We start from the raw sequence: 19,416 nt of genomic DNA on the forward strand, positions 1-19,416 counted from the left end.
CACGCCCCCTCCCCACCCAAGACCCAGTTGTCAAGCCTTCGAGCCCCAGGAGCTCTGAACGCCTTCCCCTCCCTTCTGGAGCTTTGGCAATTTAAAGTCAATTCCTTTGCACAATGGGATCAAGCACAGGGAATCAAAAGCCCTCAGGGTCACAATTGAGCTAGGAGGAAGTTGGGAACACCCCACCCCCTACCCCAAACCCTTTTCTGGTGCCTATTGCTCCTCAAAGCCCTGACCTGCCCCTGGGCCAAGACAGTCAGGAGGCAGGCCATTTTTGTTTCCTGAGTCATCGCAGCAGGTGCTCAGGCGGTGATTCAGCCCCTTTCTCCAGGTGAGAACACTTAAGCCCTCCCCACTCCAGCCCCCAAACCTCGCTTTCGCCGTGGCGGGTGCCATCTGCAAACCTGAGTCTGAAGGAGGGGCCGGGCCAGGCCGGGGACAACTCCTCCCACCCACCCCCACCCCCCCAGGACGCAGCGCTGAGCAGTATGGATGCCTGAGAAGCAGCCTGGACCCAGAGCAGAGCCAGCAGAAATGAGGGCTGGACCCCTAAGTCTCAGAGGCTGTCTCGGGGAGCCTGGCTCCCCATTCTGCCCCAGGCCCGGCCCAAGCCCCAGGCCTCGGGTAATCGGATTAGGCAGCCGGCCTTGGCTCTCAGCTCTTAGCAGGACCAGCTCCAGCTCAGAGCAGCCCTACCTAGCCCACTGTGACTCAGGGGAGAGGAGTGGCCCCGCTCCCTCTACCAGCACACCTGGGGGAGGGGAGAGGCAACAAGACACAGGCCACAAGCCACTGGCCTCTGCTGTAGAAAGGGACCCGAGCCTGGAACACAGGAATGCCAGGAATTCCCAGAAGCAGAGGATCTTTGGAACACCAGAGAAGCCAGGTATGGAGAAACAGGAAACAAGGCCAGGGCAGGTCCATCCTAGAGAAACTGATGGACCCAACTGGGGACAAGGAAGGTGCAGAAACCAGAGAGCCATTTGGATTTTTTTATTCTCTTTTTAAATACTGTACAGTGAAAAATAAATACGCAGTCTCATCCACCAGACAAGGTTGGTCCCCCCTCCCCTGGGGGACCTTGTCACCCCCCTTCATACATACCCCTGGTTCTACTCCAAAACCTTCCCCATGCCTCCCACCCACTTATACCCTTACTATCCCCGTCTTCCACAGTGATGAGGCCCCAGAAATGGGGGGTACAGGATGGGAGGAGGGATAGCAGGGGAGCCCCCCTGAACTGTCAAATCTGGGTGGGTCAAGGAGCACCCCGCACCAGCAGGCGGAGAATGGGGGTGTTCAGAGAGATCGGGGCATTAGAGGATAAAGGCACATCCAGTCTGATGGGGAAGGAGAGAGGCTCCCCTCACCCTGGGGGTAGGGCGGACAAGAGGGAGGGGGTATGACCCTGTTACACACCCCTCCACTAGCTCCTGGAGGTTGAGGGGGGACCCAAGCTGCTGTGCCACCCCCCTCCCCCCTAGATAAGAGCAGCTCCAGCGCAGGTCAGTCGGGCCTGTGAGGGCCATGGTGTTGGGCAGCAAGCGAGATGGAGAAGGGAGGGATGCGGGCTAGAGGTTTTATGAAACCCCATTCACCAAACTACCCAACTCCAGGGGGGCTGAGAGCTCCCCATTCTCTGAGGGGCCCTTGGGAAGCTTGCTGACAGAGTCGCCCTGAGGGGAAGTGGGAAACAAAAACGGACAGGAAGGAAGGAAGCCGGTCAGTAGAAATTCAGGTACTGCCATCCCCCCACCATCCTAGTGCCCCCCACGGGTGCCCCGGGGACCGGCCCCTGACCTGCCGCTCCAGGGACTCTTACAGGAACCTGGCAAGTCCGAGCCAAGCTTCCCTCTTTCCCATCCAAACCTTCCCCTATTCCACACGCAGCCTCAACTCCAGCAGAGCCTTCTCTGCGAATTCCCGGCACGCCCTGCCCCGGAAGGAAAACGCGACGGGGTACATCACGCCCCGCCGGCCTACCTTCTGTCCTGAAAGAGCGTCCTCTGAGGGTTTAGTGCGCTCCAGGGGGGGCCGCTGGCGGCTCTGAGACTCTGCTCGGGAGATGTAGTCAGCCACGGTCACTGCGGAAGGCAGAGGACGAGTTTCAGACGAAGCTCGTATCCAGCTCGACACCCACCAAGCCCCAGCCCCTGGCAGAAGGCACCCCGTTCTCTCGGCTCTGGGCAAGGACGCTGGCACTGTGTCCGCTGACCTGGCTGACGGTCTCCACTGATGGAACCATCCGTCCGGTTCCCACGGTTACGGCGGCGGCGGCTCCGGTTCCGACGCTGGGGTCTCGACTCATCTTCTGCGGGGCAGAGAAAAGCCAAGTGGTGCATCTCATCTCCGTACCTCTACTCCTGCCCAGCTCTACCTTTTCAGACCCAGGCCCAGCCCTTACCCAGACCATTCTCCGTCATGCTGGGCCCGTCAGACTCCAGGCCTCCATCCATGACCGTCCGGTCCTCATCCGTGCGGCGGCGGCGGGAGCGGCGGCGCCTGGCACTTGCTGGGGGGGGTTCCCCAGGCTCCGAGTCCACTGGGGGCTCTGGTTCGGATGTGTCCAGTAGGCTGTAGGGATTACTGTCTGGATCTTTCAGCACTGGTCAGAGGAAGAGAAGGTGGTTATGGGGCCTCCCTCACCCTTCCTTCTGGCCTGCACCCACAAACCCCGCTGTCTGGTACCTGAGCTGATAGACGAAGCGTTGTATCTCGTGGTGGGCCGGGGGGCAGGTGGGGGTCCCCTACCCCGGCCCCCAATCGGCCGCCTCCGACTTTCTTCCCCACGGGTTGGGGGATCCCGGTCACCCGGCCCTGCTCGGTTGGGCTCCTCCCTCTTCTCTGATTCGGTCTCAGAAGCCGTGGACGGGTCCGAGCTGGGGCCTGAAGGACACGGTGCGCTTCAATCCAGGTCACTCGCCCCACCTCAGGGTCCATCCCCCAGCCAGTCGCACCTTCCACTTGTCTGCCACCCTTTCCTCGAGATCCCACCCAGACCTGTGTCTCCCACAAGGCCCAGGGCAACCTTACCGTAGGCGGGACCGCCTGCCCTCCGGCCCCGGCCGCGACCCCCGTAGCTGCCCCCGTAGGTTCTCGTAGTGTGGAGCGAGGAGGAGGAGCTCTCATCCGTGGCGTATCCGGCCTTGTCGCTGCCACCGCTGCCCCGCCCACTCCCGGGAGGGCGGAAGCCCAGCCCTATCTGCCGCAGCTGCTCGTCGATCTGCAGCCTCTCCAGGCGAAGCTGCTCCACCTCCTGGTCGGGTACGGGACGCAGAGAGCTCAGGAGGACCCATGCCGACGAGGCCGCCAGCAGCGCGCCTCACTCGGGCTTCCCCGCCCCTGCCGCCCTCAACTCTCAGGAACGCGAGGGAGACAGTGGCTCAACAAGGAACGTTATGGGATCCAATGCCAGGGCCCCGAATTTCCACTCCACGGCTCCGTTCTCCTCAGAGACAAACTGGGCGCCACAGCTCCTAACCTCATCCACCAGCAGCCTGAGCCTGCCTGCTACAGCCGGACCCCTCGGCTCCGGCCGCCGGCCTGGGTACCTGCAGGTAGGAGAGATGGTACTCCAGCAGGGCCTGCGCGTTGCTGATACTCTCCCGGGTGCCCACGAATATGAAAGGAACCATCCCCTGCAAGCAGAGAGGGCGGAGGGGTTAGCGGGAGAGTCCACGCAGGTACCGACGCCACCGTCTCCTCTGGAAGCTCACCCAGTGGGATCATTCTAGGCTCTGCATCTACTGGGGGACACAGAAGTTCCCGTCCCCCACGCCCCAGGAGCCCCCATCCTCCACCCTCTAGAAATCCCAGCGCCCAGAGAAGAACAAGAGAACAATCCCATCTACTTCTGGAGCCCATCTCTCGATGCAGCTGCCCCGTACCTCCTCCCTGGGGTTCTTCTTGTCGTTATCACCTTCCACTCGGACCCTCACCACGCCGGACTTATCCACGATCTCCTGGATCACTTTCCCGTTCTTTCCAATCACTTTGCCTGAATGGTAAAGGAGGGATTAGGCTGGTTGTTTTTGTTGTTGTTGTTGTTGTTTTAAAGAAAAAAAAAGTAAAAACAGATTAAGATCAACAGTCTTCCAGCTCCTACATATGGATTCTGTTTAATTATTCTCCTGCTTCCAAGTTTTTGGTGAGTTTTCAAGACAAAACACTACAATCCCTGGCAACTTGTTCGTCCATTTTTGTCACTCTTCCGACTGTCTGCTCCGTCCTTGTGACACCGGAAGTCCACAGGGGGTGCTGAGCCCAGAACAGCTTTAGGGGATCTCACACCTGCCCCGCCCCGCCCCCCACCCACACTCTCTCCTATGTGTACACACCCTCGACTCACCAACAAGGTTCCTGGGCACTTGCACGGAGTCCTCAGAAAACTCAAGGTAGCTCCGGGCCTGTCGGCACGCCTCAGGAGTCTACGAGGGGAGGGGAGGACAGCTGTTACTCAGACACTCATCTTCCTGCCACCAAAGTCAGGGAGGGAGGTCCGCCGAGGCTCGCCTCTCCCCACCAAGGGCCCTAAACTGCAGCTGTCTTTCGCTGACCTCCCCATAGATGCGGAAAGTGCAGGTCTCTTCACCCAACTCGATGGCCGTCACCCCAGGTACTTTTCGGGCCTGCTGGATGTTGGCACCGTGAGTCCCGATGGCCAGGCCCATCAGGTCCTCTCGCACGGTGAACTCCTCCTGGAAGGCGGCTGCCAACTGCTTACTTGTCTGGAAGGAAAAAGACACAGTAGGGTTCGTGGCGGTGGGACCCCAGACACCTGTCCTGGGTACCTGACGGTATGCGAAAGCCAGCCAGAACCATCCTGGATCCACAGACCACTGGGACCTGTATGGAGAGCTCAGGAACCTTTCATCCCACCCCCACCTGGCGACCACCAGTGCTTCGCGGGGAGGGGTGGCTCATGAGGGCAGCGCTTGGGCTGGAGCCCCCGAAGTTCTGGACGTGGCTCTAACACCCTATGTGACCGTAAACACAGCCCACTCTCAGGGTCTCTACTCTGCCATCTGCTGCACGACGACACCTGACTCACCCCACCCCCAGACTCTCAGGAGACTAAATACGGTTATGATGATAATAAAGTCAGGATAATAATAAAATAAGGTGTGAAAGGCCCTTCCACAAGGTAAATGCAAGAGTAAGGAACTATGATTACCTAACCAAACTAGTATCAACTCCCAAAATAATGAGCAGAAAGCGAGGGACTGAGAAGTGTGTAATGAGCTATGGAACAGGACACGACCACGTCACTTCTCAACCAGGCCGTAGGCAGCTGAGCACAAGGGCAGGAAGGTTCTGGGAAGAGGGAATCCTAGCTAGAAGCACCAAAAGGGAAGATATCTGAAAGGGGACATTGCCGATCCCAGTCTACTACTCCTCCTTACAAGACGGAGGGGAGCGTATTACGGCAAGGACTTACACTAGGGAGAAGAGAAAGCAGACACAACTACACTGGGTGTTCAAAGCAACCGAGTTAGGGCGGGAGGGAGAGGATCTACAATGATTTACAAATGTCCTCTGGAGAAGTCTGCCAAGAGTTTTATTGCTTAAACTGCCTGATGGGTACAAGGATACCTGTTGTGTTATCTTTGTCCTTTACACAAGCAATATTTCAAAATAATTTTTAAAAGAATAGAAGAAAAAAAAGAATAAGCTCGCTCAAAAACAGACTTTGCACGTACGCCTATCTCAGCTATCTGCACTTTTTAAGAGATTTTATTTATTTGAGAGACAGAGAGAAAGAGAGTGGGGAGAGGGAGCTTGCACGAGAAGGAGGAACAGAGGCAGAGGGAAAGACAGAGTCTTGAGCAGGCTCTGAGCTGGGCATGGAGTCCAACGTGGGACTCAATACCACGACCCCGAGATCAGGACCGGAGCCCAAATCGAGTCAGACGCTCAGCCGACTGAGCCCCCCAGCGGCCCATATCTGCCACTCTTTACCACACTGATCAATACAACCCGACCCTAGGAGAGCTGAAGTCTACCTCTGGTCACAGGGAATCTGCTCGTTGGGAACCGGAGCAGACACACTTTGTATCATCTCGGGGTGATGATGAATTTTTACCTGCCAGTGCCCGAAGTAACAGCATCCCCGGAGAAGTGAAAGATCGCCGTGCCCCACAGTTTGCACACGCTCAGAGAAAAACCTCCCCAAAAGATGAGTTCTCTTGATAAATGGACAGGACGGAAGCACACGCACCCTACTTGGGTAGGACGGGAAGGTACCCAAGAAAAGGGAACCTGACCCTCCCACAATCTCAGAACTCAGAAAGATCTCACAGAAATATTCTAGTCTAACTACCTCGTTGTCACAGAGAGAAAGCTCGGTGAAATCAAATGATTTGCCAAAGGTCAGTATCTGACAAAGCGAGACTTGGGATTTCAAGTCCAGTGGTCTTTCCAGCGTATGAACGGTTCTCAAATATACCCTGCAAAGCGGTTTGATTCTCAGAGGTGACTTGGGGAGGCCAGTGAGGCCGGGGCCACAGCCCCCTCTTCCACTTTCAGACCGAGCTGCTCGGATTGACCTGTTTTAGGGATTGTGCTTTCGAGCAAAATTTCATTTGATCAAAAGGGCACCGTGGTTAAGAAAAAAGTGTGGCAACAACTGTACTATTCTACCACGGTGGAGCTCTGCCATCTGGAGGGGTCTGGGACGAAACAGCAGACCCAGGTTTAATGGCCCAGAAAGGCCTCAGTCCTTTTGTTCTGTAAACGCAAGAGCGTGGGTGGAGGATGGGATGGGGAGGCGGACGACGACAATGCCAGTCAGCAGGAAAAGGGGAGCAGAACTCACCTCTAGGTGCTTGGTGGCCTCTTCGTTGCGGGACATGAGCAGCAGCTTGGTGCGCAGGCTTCGGAAATGCATGTCACCGAGCAGGGAGGCCCGCTTCACAGGTGCCTCTGTGGTCGACTGGGAAGAAACCAAAGGAACCGTCACTAAAACGGACTTTGAATACACACTGGGGAAGAGCCAGGAACCGGGAATCAGGATGCCTGAGGCTCTGGAAAAGGACAGGAGTTGAGAAATGAAGTGAGAGAAGAGGAAAATCATCGTCAGCCTCCCGAGGGCCGGCTAGCCGGGCACCCAAGGGAAGTGAGTGCAGGCCGAGGTGAGAGCTGCAGTCCATTTGCTGAGAGTCCAGATACACACGGGAGGGCCCAGCCCCGACTGCGACATGATGGCCAGGCTAAAAAATAAATTAAGGTCAAGGAAACGGGGGGCTACCTGGGCCTGCAGGGGTCAGGAGCCATAAAGAGCCTTCTTTGACAAATAAATAGAAGCACATCTGAGCTCATTCCTTTCTGCAAAGGAGTTCAAAAGGGAGAAGGAAAAAACACTGAAAGGGTTTGCGTGCAAGTCAGGCAGAATCACTCACCAAAATGAAGAGTTCACTGTTTGTGATGTTGAGAAAGATGCAGTTCGCTCCCAACGCTTTCTTGAACTCCTTGTGGACGTTTTCATTGGAGCAGCTGCCGAGAAAGAGAGGGGTGCTCAGTGGGCACAGTGTGGAGCGCAGTCAAAGGTTCAGGGGAGAGACAGGGACAACAAAAGTGAGAAAAGAGGAAGGACCGCAGTCAGAGAACAGGGACAAAGAAAGCGAGGGACTGGGAGCCAGAAGGGCTCTGGAGCCTCAAGCGAACAGGAGGGAAGACTGACAGTGGGCGTGGGGCCTAGGAGAAGGAAGGGCACACAGGAGGGCTGTCCAGGGGGCCCCCACCCCGACATCCCTAACTCACGCCTCTCTCAGATCCTCAGGCACAGCCATGGTAACCTTGAAGAAGCTGCCTTTGGTCGCAAGGGGATTGGGATTCACTGGCCGGAGCCGTTCCAGGGTGACAATCTCATTGTAAGTGGCATCGCAGGCAGCATATTCGATGACATAGAACTGGCAGAAAGAAAGAGAGGAGGAAACAAGCGTGGATGACCCAAGCATCTGCCTCCCCCTTCGGTGACTAGACAAGTGCTTCCCATCACTCACATCTCCCTTCATCATCCGCACGCGGGCCAGCCACCAGCCGCAGGGCTCCTGCTCGTTGGCTCGAGAGTAAACCTGGAGGCGAGAATAAGAGACTGAGGACCGCCCAGAACCCCAGCGCGGACTGGCGCTCAGACAGCTGGGGGGCGCACTACACCAAAACAAAGGAAACTGGAGCAAAGAGCTGATTAAAAACCAGAGGATGCTGTTACCATAAACGGAGGAAAGCGACTCCCCTGAGCCTGGGGCTCCCCGAGAGTTTGATCACAACAGTGACCGACCAGGAACCGGTGCATTTCTCTCTCTACCAGGCTGGGCTAGTAGCTTAGTGGGGAGGAAGGAACCTGAACCAAGCAGCGAGGAGCCTCGGATACTAGTATCAAGGCAAGGGAGATGCGGAATCCTGGGAAAAGTGACATTCAGGAAGGGTGAAGCCCATGGCCCTTACCTCCACCTCATCCCCTTCTGTGATCTCTTTATTATAGTCAGCTGGAGGTGGTAGCCGGACATCCCCAAAAGGAATCTGTCGCTCACTCTGCCAGCTGCAAGGGAACAGTGACATGGAAGCTATTCGGGCTACTGTGGTTGTCCATTTCTTCAGGAAGGGGTTACTGCCTCTGCTGGGCAATTTCCACCTTCCCTGGTGATTCCAGGCCCTGCTTCAGAGCGGTGTCTCCTCTCTGGCCAGAATCTAAATACTAGGTCAAACCTCCCCCACCCTCACCAAATTTCGGCCCGTTCCTCTCCTGGGATCCACAGAAGCTGACCACCCGAACCCCCTGGCTCTCCGCACACCTATTACATGCCTCATAGGACTCAGCCGCCCCCTCTTCTCCACTCTCCTTCTAGGACCTAGTATGCTGGATTCTCTATTCCCAAGGTCTTACTTGTTTTCAAAGTAGATGGTGACAGAGTCTTCATGGACATCCTTCACAAAGCCCTAGAATGGATCGTAGAACGAAGTTAAAAAAAAAAAAAGACAATTTACCACCATCAAGCGGACATTACCTTGAGGTTTAGACAGGGACACAAACAATCTAAAGACAAGGCCAGAAAAACCTGTACTGTGGAAAAAATATGAATGTCGAGGTAGAGACAAAGGAAATGGTACTGACATGGAAAGAGAAGTGGCAATATCCAGAAATAAGAGGAGACAAATTCAACAGAAGGAGGAAACATCACCTGCATGAGAACAGCCTGGAAACGGATGGGTCTACTATGGCTCCCACAGGGGCCTCCCTATCTGTCTGCCTCCTGTTGTGCTGAGCAACTTGCCAGAGTTCAATTAAAATACCAACCACACTCAGCAAGGCTAAGAATATCCCATGAGACAGCGTGAGGCTGTCCTGGGACACCTAGAGGACATCAGGATCCGCCAGGAGAGAAGGGTCTAGCTCCCCAAGGCAGCAAGAGGCATGAGCAGACTTGGGGCCTTCATGCCCGGGTCCCAGCTGAACACCCAGAGCACTGATCAAGTTCAGAACGATGACCGCGATCGACGGAAGGAAAAATCAGGACTTCGGAGATGTGAGATTTCTTAATGCTAGACTATGACACACTGCTACGAAATCTGAAAAGGATAAAAAGACCCCCAAATTGAGATGACGTGGGAGAGGAGAGGAACAGCGGTGACTGGATAGCTGGTCCACTTCCTCCTGTGTCCTCACTGAAGAAGCCAAAGCTATGTGCTCAATCCTATGCTCCCAACTTTTCTACCTTCTAATATTCACATACTCAAAATTAGGGATTGCTAATCCTGAAAGCCCAATTTATCAATTTGTTCTTTTATGACAGCTTTCGGTTTCCTATCTAAGAAATCTTTTTTTTTTTTTTAAAGATTTTATTTATTTATTTGACAGAGATAGAGACAGCCAGCGAGAGAGGGAACACAAGCAGGGGGAGTGGGAGAGGAAGAAGCAGGCTCCCAGTGGAGGAGCCTGATGTGGGACTCGATCCCATAACGCCGGGATCACGCCCTGAGCCGAAGGCAGATGCTTAACTGCTGTGCCACCCAGGCGCCCCCCTATCTAAGAAATCTTTACCGAATCCAATGGCCACAAAGTTTTTTGCTATTTCTTCTTCTACAAGTTTCACAGTTTTTGTTTTACACTTAGGTCTATGATCTGCTTTGATTTAAATTTTGTATATGGTACAAGATATGATCAAAGCTCCTTTTCTACCCCTTGGAGAGCCAGTTCGAGCACCATCTGTTGAAAAGACTACCCCTTCTCTACTGAATGGCCTTTTCACTTTCGTCAAAAACTGGGAAATACAAATTAATGTACTACTGACAGAAAGCGGATAGGTGGTTGACAGAATTTTTGGGAGTGATGGAAGTACCCTGCCTTGCGGCGATGGTATGACCTGCATCTACAGAGTATGCAGGCAGGTATCTGTGCCAAAAACCTAACAAAACTATACTTCGAACATACGTACTTCACTGTTTGTATCTCTATAAAGCTGTTAACAAAAATGAGGGGGTGGGGCGCCTGGGTGGCCCCGTCGGTTGAGTGTCTGACTCTTGATTTCGGCTCAGGTCATGGTCTCCGGGTTGTGGGGAGCTGGGCGTCGGGCTCCGCGCTCAGCGGGGAGTCTGCAGGGAGTCTGCTTGGGATTGATTCTTTCTGCCTCCCTCCCCAATAAATCAATCTTTAAAACGAAAAAACTTGGTGTTTCAAAAGGCTAACACACAAGAACTATTCCTGAGCTCTGCAGCTAGGCACAACAGCTGAGCTTAGGAGAGAAAACATGGAAAATGCACACCTGTATCATTCCCACCTCAATCAATGGGCCAAACGTAAATCTGCTATACTGCTGCTTCCTTATGGTGGGGAAATCTAAACCCGAATTTCACTCCTGACCCCAGCTGGCCATCCTTCTCTCTTTCGGGATCAGATCTAGTTCTAGCGTCTCACTACGCAGAGCTTTCCTATGGCCCAAGGCACCCGGCCTCCTCCTCAGCCATTCCCCAGGCTTTCTCCACGCCTCCTTCGGCAGCACCTATACCCTCGCCTACTATTCCGCACTCAAGTCTCCGGAGGCACTTTGACTCCGCGCTACTTGCCCGAGTCCTTCTTCCCTTTCCGGTTCTTCTCTTAGCTCCTTCTTGAGCGCCTTCCTCCCTCTTCCGATAACCGTGAACACGGCATCCCATTCCTCTTCTTTTCTCCCTTTATGAGGGTCTGTCTGGATTTCTAGAAACATTTCAACCAGCCTCTTCTACTAACTTTAGCCAATTCTCTCCCTAAAATGTCTATCTCCAAACTTGAAAAACAGTTCGAGAAAGAATCAGCTATTCTCAAAACATTTCAGGGATGAGATAAAAGGAGTGGAAGAGATTCCCGCTCCTAGATATACTCCTTCAGAGGATATGCCCAAGGCTCTATCCAACTGTCCCCCAGCATGTTGGGGCTGGCGGTCAGGTAGAGGGAGCACCACCACCCCGTCTTCCTCAGCTACCGTGATCCATCCCCAAGGCAGAAACGCAGAGCTCAGAATGGAGTTTCCCGCACATTACTCAGCAGTTCCACCGAACACCACGCTCTCATACTTCTAGGGTCTTTTTCCTTCACATACTCTCCAGAACAAGCTTTCTCCTAAACTTCGTAGTCCAGTCCAGCCTCTGCTCCCTAACTTCGCCCACATCACCCATTTTTCCCCCTCAAAGAACCAGTGGTAGAAAGTGAGCTCCCAGTTGTGCTCAGTCCATGCCCATTAAGGAGAGAAGCAGGTGAGGGCAGGAGCAGGTGAGTCAGTCTCCAACGAGATCCAGAGAATGACTCAAGCCAGTGGCTGCCGCATATCCTGGCTTTGGCTTATAGGGCCTAGACCAGACAAAGGGAGAGTGGCCCAAGGTTTCTAGATACTTCAGTTTCCTTAAACTAGAAGATACGCAATTAGTCCCCACCTCCACCCTATCTTCTAGTCCTGAGCTCTCAAAATCAAGGGAGTTCAAGGAGAAAAGCAGCAGAGGTCTGGGTAAAAACCACAGGTCGAAGGTGAGGACGCGATATGCCTTAAAATGGGAATGGGAATGAGGACATCCAGGCAAGGTCTGGAAAGCTGGATGATCGTGTCCTGAAGGTTTACAGATACTTCACTTGGGAGAGTGCGACTTAAAGAGTAAAATACATTTAGGTACTGGCAGCAAAGGAAGAGTTGGTGGGATAGCTACAGGGTAACTTAGATCCCAGATCTGACATGTGCAGTGCTATCGTGAAAGATCAACAGTAGGACCCAATTCGGAGACAGGAGAAAGGGGCCTTCCCAAATTTACAGTTCTCGAAGCAATGTAAACATTCTTTGACCCACACCAAAGTCTGCTGAGTCATGAATATTAAATCAGTAGCAAGGTCAGAATGGGTAAGTATCTATATGGTACTGAAAGTTGAAGAACGATTAGTCTGAATTTAGGGATTTATTGTTGTTTTTAACTGAGCCATGAGGCAGAAAATGCTAACGTGGCCAGAACACAAAATCCCCATCACCTGGCTTTCAGCTCAACTCCAAACTTACTTTCTGATTCAAAGCATCCTGTCCCTGATTCACCCAAGTCTATCACTGCCATAGCCCATGGGGGAAAAAGATTCAGAAAGAGACTTTCTGTCGGACACGTATACGTGGAAAGGGACATCTCCCTTCCCATCCGTCCCACACAGTTAATCTGAACTGGATACCAATCTTTCCCAGCTATACTTAGTGCCTATGCTTCCTAGAACAAAAGTATCATATCTCAATCTCAAACTCAATTTAAGAATCACTTTTCTTGGAACCTAGAATTGAGGGGTGGGACACACCCAGATGAAGGACAAGATACTAGGGGGAAATGGGGCTAAAATCTTACAAGGAAGGGTATTTCAACAAAGGTAACGCAAGTTTGAAGAAAAAGGATACAAGAGACAAACATTCTCTATCAGAATCAGAAAGGAATTAGAGACTTTTGCCAAAGAAAACAGAAATGCTACAGAGTCAGGCTAGAAGAAAAAGTCTTCTGAGTTAGAAAACTATGCACAAAAAATGACAGAAGAGATCAGTCGGGAGCTTCCTTCAGACATGGAATAAGGTGGTTTCCGGAGGATATACAAGTTTTAGGATAAAAAGCCGAGGACTTAGGTTGACAGGATAAGTTAAGATAAAGAGATAAGGGTCGCCACAGGCACTGAATAGAAAGAAATCTGGTGAGCGAAGCAAGGCAGAAATGGATAGGCATTTAGGGTGGGTAAAAAAATCACTACACTCAAAGCAACTGAAGCCAGGGCAGAAACCTTCCACTACGAGGGCCAAGATGAGACCCTTCCAGCTACAGGACTTCACGGGAAAAGAGCTGGAGAAAGTCATTTCCGAGGGCATGAAGATGGAGAGATCTTTTACAGGAGAAAAGGTCCGAAAGGAAGTGAAAGAAAGGGGGCTCTCCTCCTCCCATGGGATAGAAGATAACCCTGCTCTGGCTCCTCAGGTAAAATGTAAGAAGACCGAAATCAGAAAAGTCTCTGCCACGATTCCAGCCATAAAGTCCAAAGCGGTTCAAAAATAACAACAGTTACACAAAGAAAAATTCCTGAGAGGCAAGAGGGGTCTCCCTCTGGCTTCATCCAAATGGGAAAACAATGTGCTAGAAAATGGACTCAGAACAGATAAAGAAGACGGTAGTAAAAGGAGTTCTAAGGAACCAAACCACGGGCAAGGGAAGAGCTGAGGTAAACAAGGACCCTTTAAAGATAAATCCCCTTCTTTGGAAAAAAAAAAAAAAAAAGGCAAAAAAAAAAAAAGCGATCAGATTCCCAGATTGAGTTGGCCAGAAGTGTTCTAGAAGTGGAAATCCTTCAGATCTCATGTGATTCCCCCAGTTTTTGGAGATTATGAACGTGAGGCTTACCCTGCTCCAGATGAAGAACCTATAGGAATGATCTGAAGATAGCTGAGGTCAAAGTGACACAAAAAGGAACGCAGCCCCGTAGAACGGTAGACCAGCTGGCCTTGGGATAAAGGGGTGGGGTGAGAGACTTGGGAAAAGATGCCACCTTACGGCTAGGAGGCAACTTGACTGGTTACAACCCAGAGTTGCTGAGGTCAAAGATAGCAAATGTCATAAATGGATTTTGACCGTTTCTCCTTGGGTTGGGAGCAGAAATGCAGCACGAAAGTGGGGTGAGTCTTCCAGAGCCAGGAGGCAGAGGCCTCTCCGAGGAAGATAAAAGGATCTAATATGGGACGGCCTTCCCAAGGGGGTAATAGGGAAGAATAAAGAGAATTCTCCATGTGCTTCGACGGGGGGGTGCGATTAAGGTCTAAGGTATGTTTTCTACTAGGGAAACAAGAAAAGTCAACGAGAAGCTGGGAAAATGGGGTCTCCTGGGGAGGGAGGCGAGGGGGGGAGGCGGACGCTGATCCAAGCACAATAATGCCCCAATGTTCATGCTTCCTGAGACGGGGGGCTGAGAGCAGGTGTAATTAATAGACAGGCCGAAAATACGAGGAAGGGGGTTCACTTGCAGAGGTCTCCCCGGGAGGACTGCGGGCGGGAGCGTGGCTCTAGGGCTCGGAGGGCCAGGACTTGGCTCCAGAAGCGCGATCCCGCCCCACTGCCCCCCTCCCCGGCGGGGGGGAGGGGGCCGCACACGGGTGTCCCCGGCCGGCGCGCCGCCTCACCTTGTAGAAGGCCCCGTTGGAGCCGCGCACCTCGACGGGCAGTCCCGGCTCCACGTCCCCCCCGGAGGCCAGGCCGCCCATGGCGCCGCCGCCGCCGCCGCCTCCGACTGCCCCGGCGGCGGCTGCAGCGGCGGTCTGAGTCCGGGCCGGGCCAGGCCCCCGGCGTCTCCCCGGGGGAGGAGCCGGAGGGGGAGCCGCGGGGGGCGGGAGCCGGGCCGGCCCCACGGCGGCCCTGCCACAGCCAACGAGCAGGGGGCCGGGGCCGGGCCGCTCCCCGTCCGCCGCCGCCGCCTTGGTCTCCGCCACCGTGAGGGAAACGGCCGCCGCCGCCGCTGCCTTCGTCACCTCAGCTTCCGCCTGCCGCCGCCCCCGCTGCTGCCTCAGTCCCGGGACCCGCTGCTGCCACTGCCGCTCCACGGCCTCCACCTCCCCCTGCCGCCGCCTACTGCGCAGGCGCACAGGGCACCCGCCCGCCGCGCGCGGGGCCCCGAGGGCCACGGCGCAGGCGTCAAGGCTGGCGACCCAGCTCGCGCTCGCCAGCGCATCAGGGCTTCCACACTCCCTTTCGCTCTCGCGCGCCCCCTCCTGGTCGCTTGCTTGCGCTTGCGCAGAACGGGATGGCTTTTTTCCTTCGCCAGCCCCCCCCCCCAACTCCACCGCCCACATCTCTTCCTTTCCCCGCCCCACAACACTGAGAGCTAGCCAATCGTGCGGAGGGAGGGGCCGAGCCCACTCAGTCGGATTGGATTTCTGCGGCTCCCGGTCAGGCCACACCCACTTCCCCACTGTGAGCATCCCGGGGCTGGGGCAAGTTAGGGATGGGCATGCGCCTGGATGACTGCTTGGTCACTTTCCCCACCTTTGTCTTTCTTGATGCGCACGCTCCAAAGAAAAAAAAAGGGGGGGGAGTCTAAAGGGAAAAAAAAAAAAAAGGCCTGATGCGCATGCGCCGGGCTTAATCTTTCACACGCGTGTATCGACTCTTTAGAAGCATCTGTAAATCTAGCTATAGATTTAAGAGCCGCGTTCTTGCCTTGAGTAGACGCCGATCGTGCACCCAATGAAAGGTTAAAGGATAATTTCAAGGCAGTACCAAAAAGCAAAGGCAACTTAGATTAGCACAAGATTTGATATCCAAATGCTGAGGAAATTCAAAATAGGAAAAAATGTTGTGGAGTAAGAGGGTAGTAGAGGGAAAACTTCAGATTCCTGAACCAAGATAAGAAATAGAGCTGTAGAGATGAATATAAAGTAGCACAGAAATTAGAATCGGGTTGTGCATTTCATCATTTAGCAAGTATTTATTTCGCCCTCCGTGTGTTCCAATCACGGTGTGCTAAGTGCTAGGGATGCAAAGACAAGAGGTAGTTCCCCAAACAAGGATTTTATGCATCGGCAAGGGAGGGACAAACAAGTTTAAACCGACTCACAAGTAAGTGAATGGGGTTCTACTGAAAATGTGCTAGAGGTAAGGACTGGGTATAGAGGGAATCCCAAGGAGACAATGGTCAGCGGTTCTTCAGAGCGACCTGGGAAGGCTTGAGGAGGTGACACGAACTGAGACTTGAGGCCTGAGTAGACGTTTGCTGAAGGAAACGTGCGGTAAGAGTATTCCTGAGCCATCACAACACAGTGATGTAGAGGAGGAGAAAGAACTTGTCTTTTGGGGAACCATGACTAATTCGAAGGGCATTTGGCTTGAAGTAGGGAACTGCCGGAGGGTAGCCTGCGAGGGACTTGTAAATCCGATGAAGGAGAAGGGCTTTTCCTTTATGAATGCTGAAGAGCCACTGAGAGGTTTTAAGCAGGAGTGTCTGTGATATGATTTGCATTCTACAATGGTGGAGAATGGATTAAAGAGTAAGGGTGGTCCCAAGGTGTGAGACTGGGGAAGAACTATTGCAGGTAAGAAAGATGCCGATGACCTTGGATGAGGGCTGTGGACAACAGAGGTACAAGTAGATTGGAGCCTGGTGAAATTTACAGTAGAGTCAACAAGAATTGGTGGTGAGGGTGGAGTGGGGTGGGCTCAGGAGCCAGTGAAAAACTGGGAGGACCCCCAGACAACTCTCGGATTTGTACTTAGGGTCAATGAGTGAATGGTGCTGCCAGTCATGGAAGAAAGAACTCAGGAGGGGTACCTGGGGGGCTCAGTTGGTTAAGCCTCTGCCTTCAGCTCAGGTCATGATCCCAGGGTCCTCGGATTGAGTCCCAACATTGGGCTCTCTGCTCAGTGGGGAGCCTGCTTCTCCCTCTGCCTCTGCTGCTCCCCCTGCTTTTGGTCTATCTCTCGGTGTCAAATAAATAAATAAATAAATAGAATCTTCAAAAACTTTTTGAAAAAAGAAGAGGTGACTTCCAGAATGTCCAAGCATTAGTAAGCAGGGTGGCAGAGACAGTAGAGATGGTAAAGAGCCAGCAGTGATTCGGACAAGGAGAGAGAGAGAGAGTGTGAGCAGCTGATAAGTGCAGATTGTCAAGAATGCTGGCTGTGAGACTGAGGAGTTTGGGTTTGGACTCAAGCAATAGGAGTGACTGAATTTTGTTTTAGAAATGTCACCCTCACAAAAAAAAAAAAAAAAGAAATGTCACCCTCACGAACTACCAAGCCTCTGACACCAACAATCCTCTCAGGTTTAACTTTTGTTCATCTGCTGTAGTCACGGTCCATTCAGGCAAAAGATGGGAGTGGGAAAACGGGGAACAGTGTTTCAGACAGGGGAACGGCTTATGCGGGAGGCCCAGAGGGGGAGAGTACAGTGCATCTGAGGTTCTGAAAACAGTCTAACATGGTAAGAACCAACTGGACAGGAGCACGTGGCTGGAAGGGTTGGGCCAGAGCTTGGAGGGACTGGAATGTATTTAGAAGTTTGGACTTTTTGCTGAGAGCCGTGGGAGCCATTGCCGGATTTTCAGCCAACTTGCCTTTTAGCAAGGTTCCTCTGGCTAGACTACGAAGGATGTGTCAACAGACAAGGCCCAGTTTATCTTCGGACTTCTAAATACATAGGGATTGGGAGGAAGACAGAAAGATGGATAGGTTGATAGAAGAATTTTGGATAGTTACTGAAAATGGGGACTATGTGAAAATTTGCATACTGAATTTGTTTGTTTGTTTTAAGATTTTATTTATTTGACAGAGAGAGAAACAGCCAGCAAGAGAGGGAACACAAGCAAGGGAAGTGGGAGAGGAAGAAGCAGGCTCCCAGTGGAGGTGCCTGATGCGGGGCTCGATCCCAGAACACTGGGATGACACCCTGAAATGAAGGCAGACGCTTAACGACTGAGCCACCCAGGCGCCCCATACATACTGAATGTTGACACTTGCCTTAGACTTCTTCACCCAGCTCTCTCTCTGCCCCTCTGCTTGCTTGTTCTCTCTCTCTCTCAAATAAAAAAATAAAATCTTTTTTTTTTTTTTTAAAGCAAGGTTTATTGAGTGATAGCAAAGTGATAGCACAAAGCTCCCGAGGAGGGAGGGGACCTGAGAGGGTTGCCCAAAAAAATAAAATCTTAAAAAAAAAGAGCTCTTAGAAATTAAAAACATGAAGTCAGAAATAAAAATTCCAGAGAAGGGTTGGAAAATGAAATTAAAGAAATCTCCCAGAAAGTTGAGCAAAAAATGAAGATGGGAAATAAGGAAAGAAAATACAAGAAAATTAAAAGTCTGGCCCATGGGATTAAACATTCGAGAAAAAAAAATTCCAGAAAGAAATAACAGAAATATGGAATATCTTTTCGACAGAGAAAGAGAGAGTGCACAAGCAGGGGGAGGAGCAGAGGGAGAGGGAGAAGAAGGCTTCCTGCTGAGCAGACAGCCCAACTCAGGGCTCAATCCCAGGACCTTGGGACCATGACCCGAGCTGGAGGCAGATGCTTAACCCACTGAGCCACCCAGGAGCCCCCAAAAATAACAATTTAAGAAATATTTTTCTAGGGGCGCCTGGGTGGCTCAGTGGGTTAAACATCCCACTGTTGATTTCAGCTCAGGTCATGATCTCAGGGTTGTGAGATGGAGCCCCGAGTTGGGCTCTGCACTGGGTGTGAAGCCTGCTGAAGATTCTCTTTCTGCCCCCCCCCCACAACCCCATCTTGCATGTTCACACACGTGCACAAGAGTGCTCTCTCTCTCTCGCTCGCTCAAAAAAGGGGGGGGCCTTGAGTGGCTCAGTCAGTTAAGCATCTGAGGTGGGCTCAGGTCGTGATCTCAGAGTTCTGGGATCAAGCCCTGGGTGGGGCTCCTTGCTCAGCTGGGAGTCTGCTTCTCCCTCTCCCTCTGCCCCTCCCCCATTTCTCTCTCTCTCTCCCTCTCTCAAATAAATAAAACCTTTAAAAAAACTATTTTTCTATAACTGAAGAAGATGAGCTTCTAGGTTGCAAAGACCCACTGGGTCCCCACTAAAACATTCCCGTGTAAGATTTCAGAAGGCTAGGAAAAAAAGAAGATTCTAAAAGCTGTGGTTGGCAAAGAGAGAAGGAAAATGAAAATAGGCTTCATACACATTTTATTTTCCACAATAAGAAAAATTCCAGGCTTCTTAACAGCAACCCCAAAAGCTTGAAGAAAATGGAGAAATGCCCTCAAAATTCTTTTTTTTTTAAATTTATTTATTTGACAGAGATAGAGACAGCCAGCGAGAGAGGGAACACAAGCAGGGGGAGTGGGAGAGGAAGAAGCAGGCTTACAGCGGAGGAGCCTGATGTGGGGCTCGATCCTGGAACGCCGGGATCACACCCTGAGCCGGAGGCAGACGCTTAACAACTGAGCCAC

At 52.5% G+C, this 19,416-nt stretch overlaps 1 protein-coding gene across 2 annotated transcripts; it reads right to left on the reverse strand.

Annotated features, from left to right (window-relative positions):
* Positions 1–978: 978 nt before the first annotated feature.
* On the reverse strand, positions 979–15,094 carry FXR2 (FMR1 autosomal homolog 2). 2 transcript variants are annotated; one of them, XM_045797346.2, is made up of 17 exons: positions 14,646–15,094; positions 8,885–8,937; positions 8,446–8,539; positions 8,001–8,072; positions 7,759–7,907; positions 7,398–7,491; positions 6,815–6,931; positions 4,557–4,727; positions 4,349–4,427; positions 3,888–3,997; positions 3,552–3,638; positions 3,034–3,256; positions 2,689–2,886; positions 2,405–2,605; positions 2,216–2,311; positions 1,984–2,084; positions 979–1,676 (listed from the first exon to the last, which is right to left on the reverse strand). In XM_045797346.2, the coding sequence occupies exons 1-17, from the start codon at positions 14,724–14,726 to the stop codon at positions 1,581–1,583; spliced, it is 2,022 nt and encodes a 673-aa protein (XP_045653302.1). In that variant the 5' UTR covers positions 14,727–15,094; the 3' UTR covers positions 979–1,580. The 2 variants fall into 2 exon arrangements, with proteins under 2 accessions (XP_045653302.1, XP_087723681.1); XM_087867555.1 differs by lacking the exon at positions 14,646–15,094 and adding an exon at positions 9,180–9,253.
* Between the last annotated feature and the right edge of the window lie 4,322 nt (positions 15,095–19,416).

The sequence above is a fragment of the Ursus americanus genome, chromosome 14 (genome assembly GCF_024610735.1).
Source record: "Ursus americanus isolate L20-20 chromosome 14, mUrsAme1.1.p, whole genome shotgun sequence".
NCBI classification, from domain to species: Eukaryota; Metazoa; Chordata; class Mammalia; order Carnivora; family Ursidae; genus Ursus; species Ursus americanus.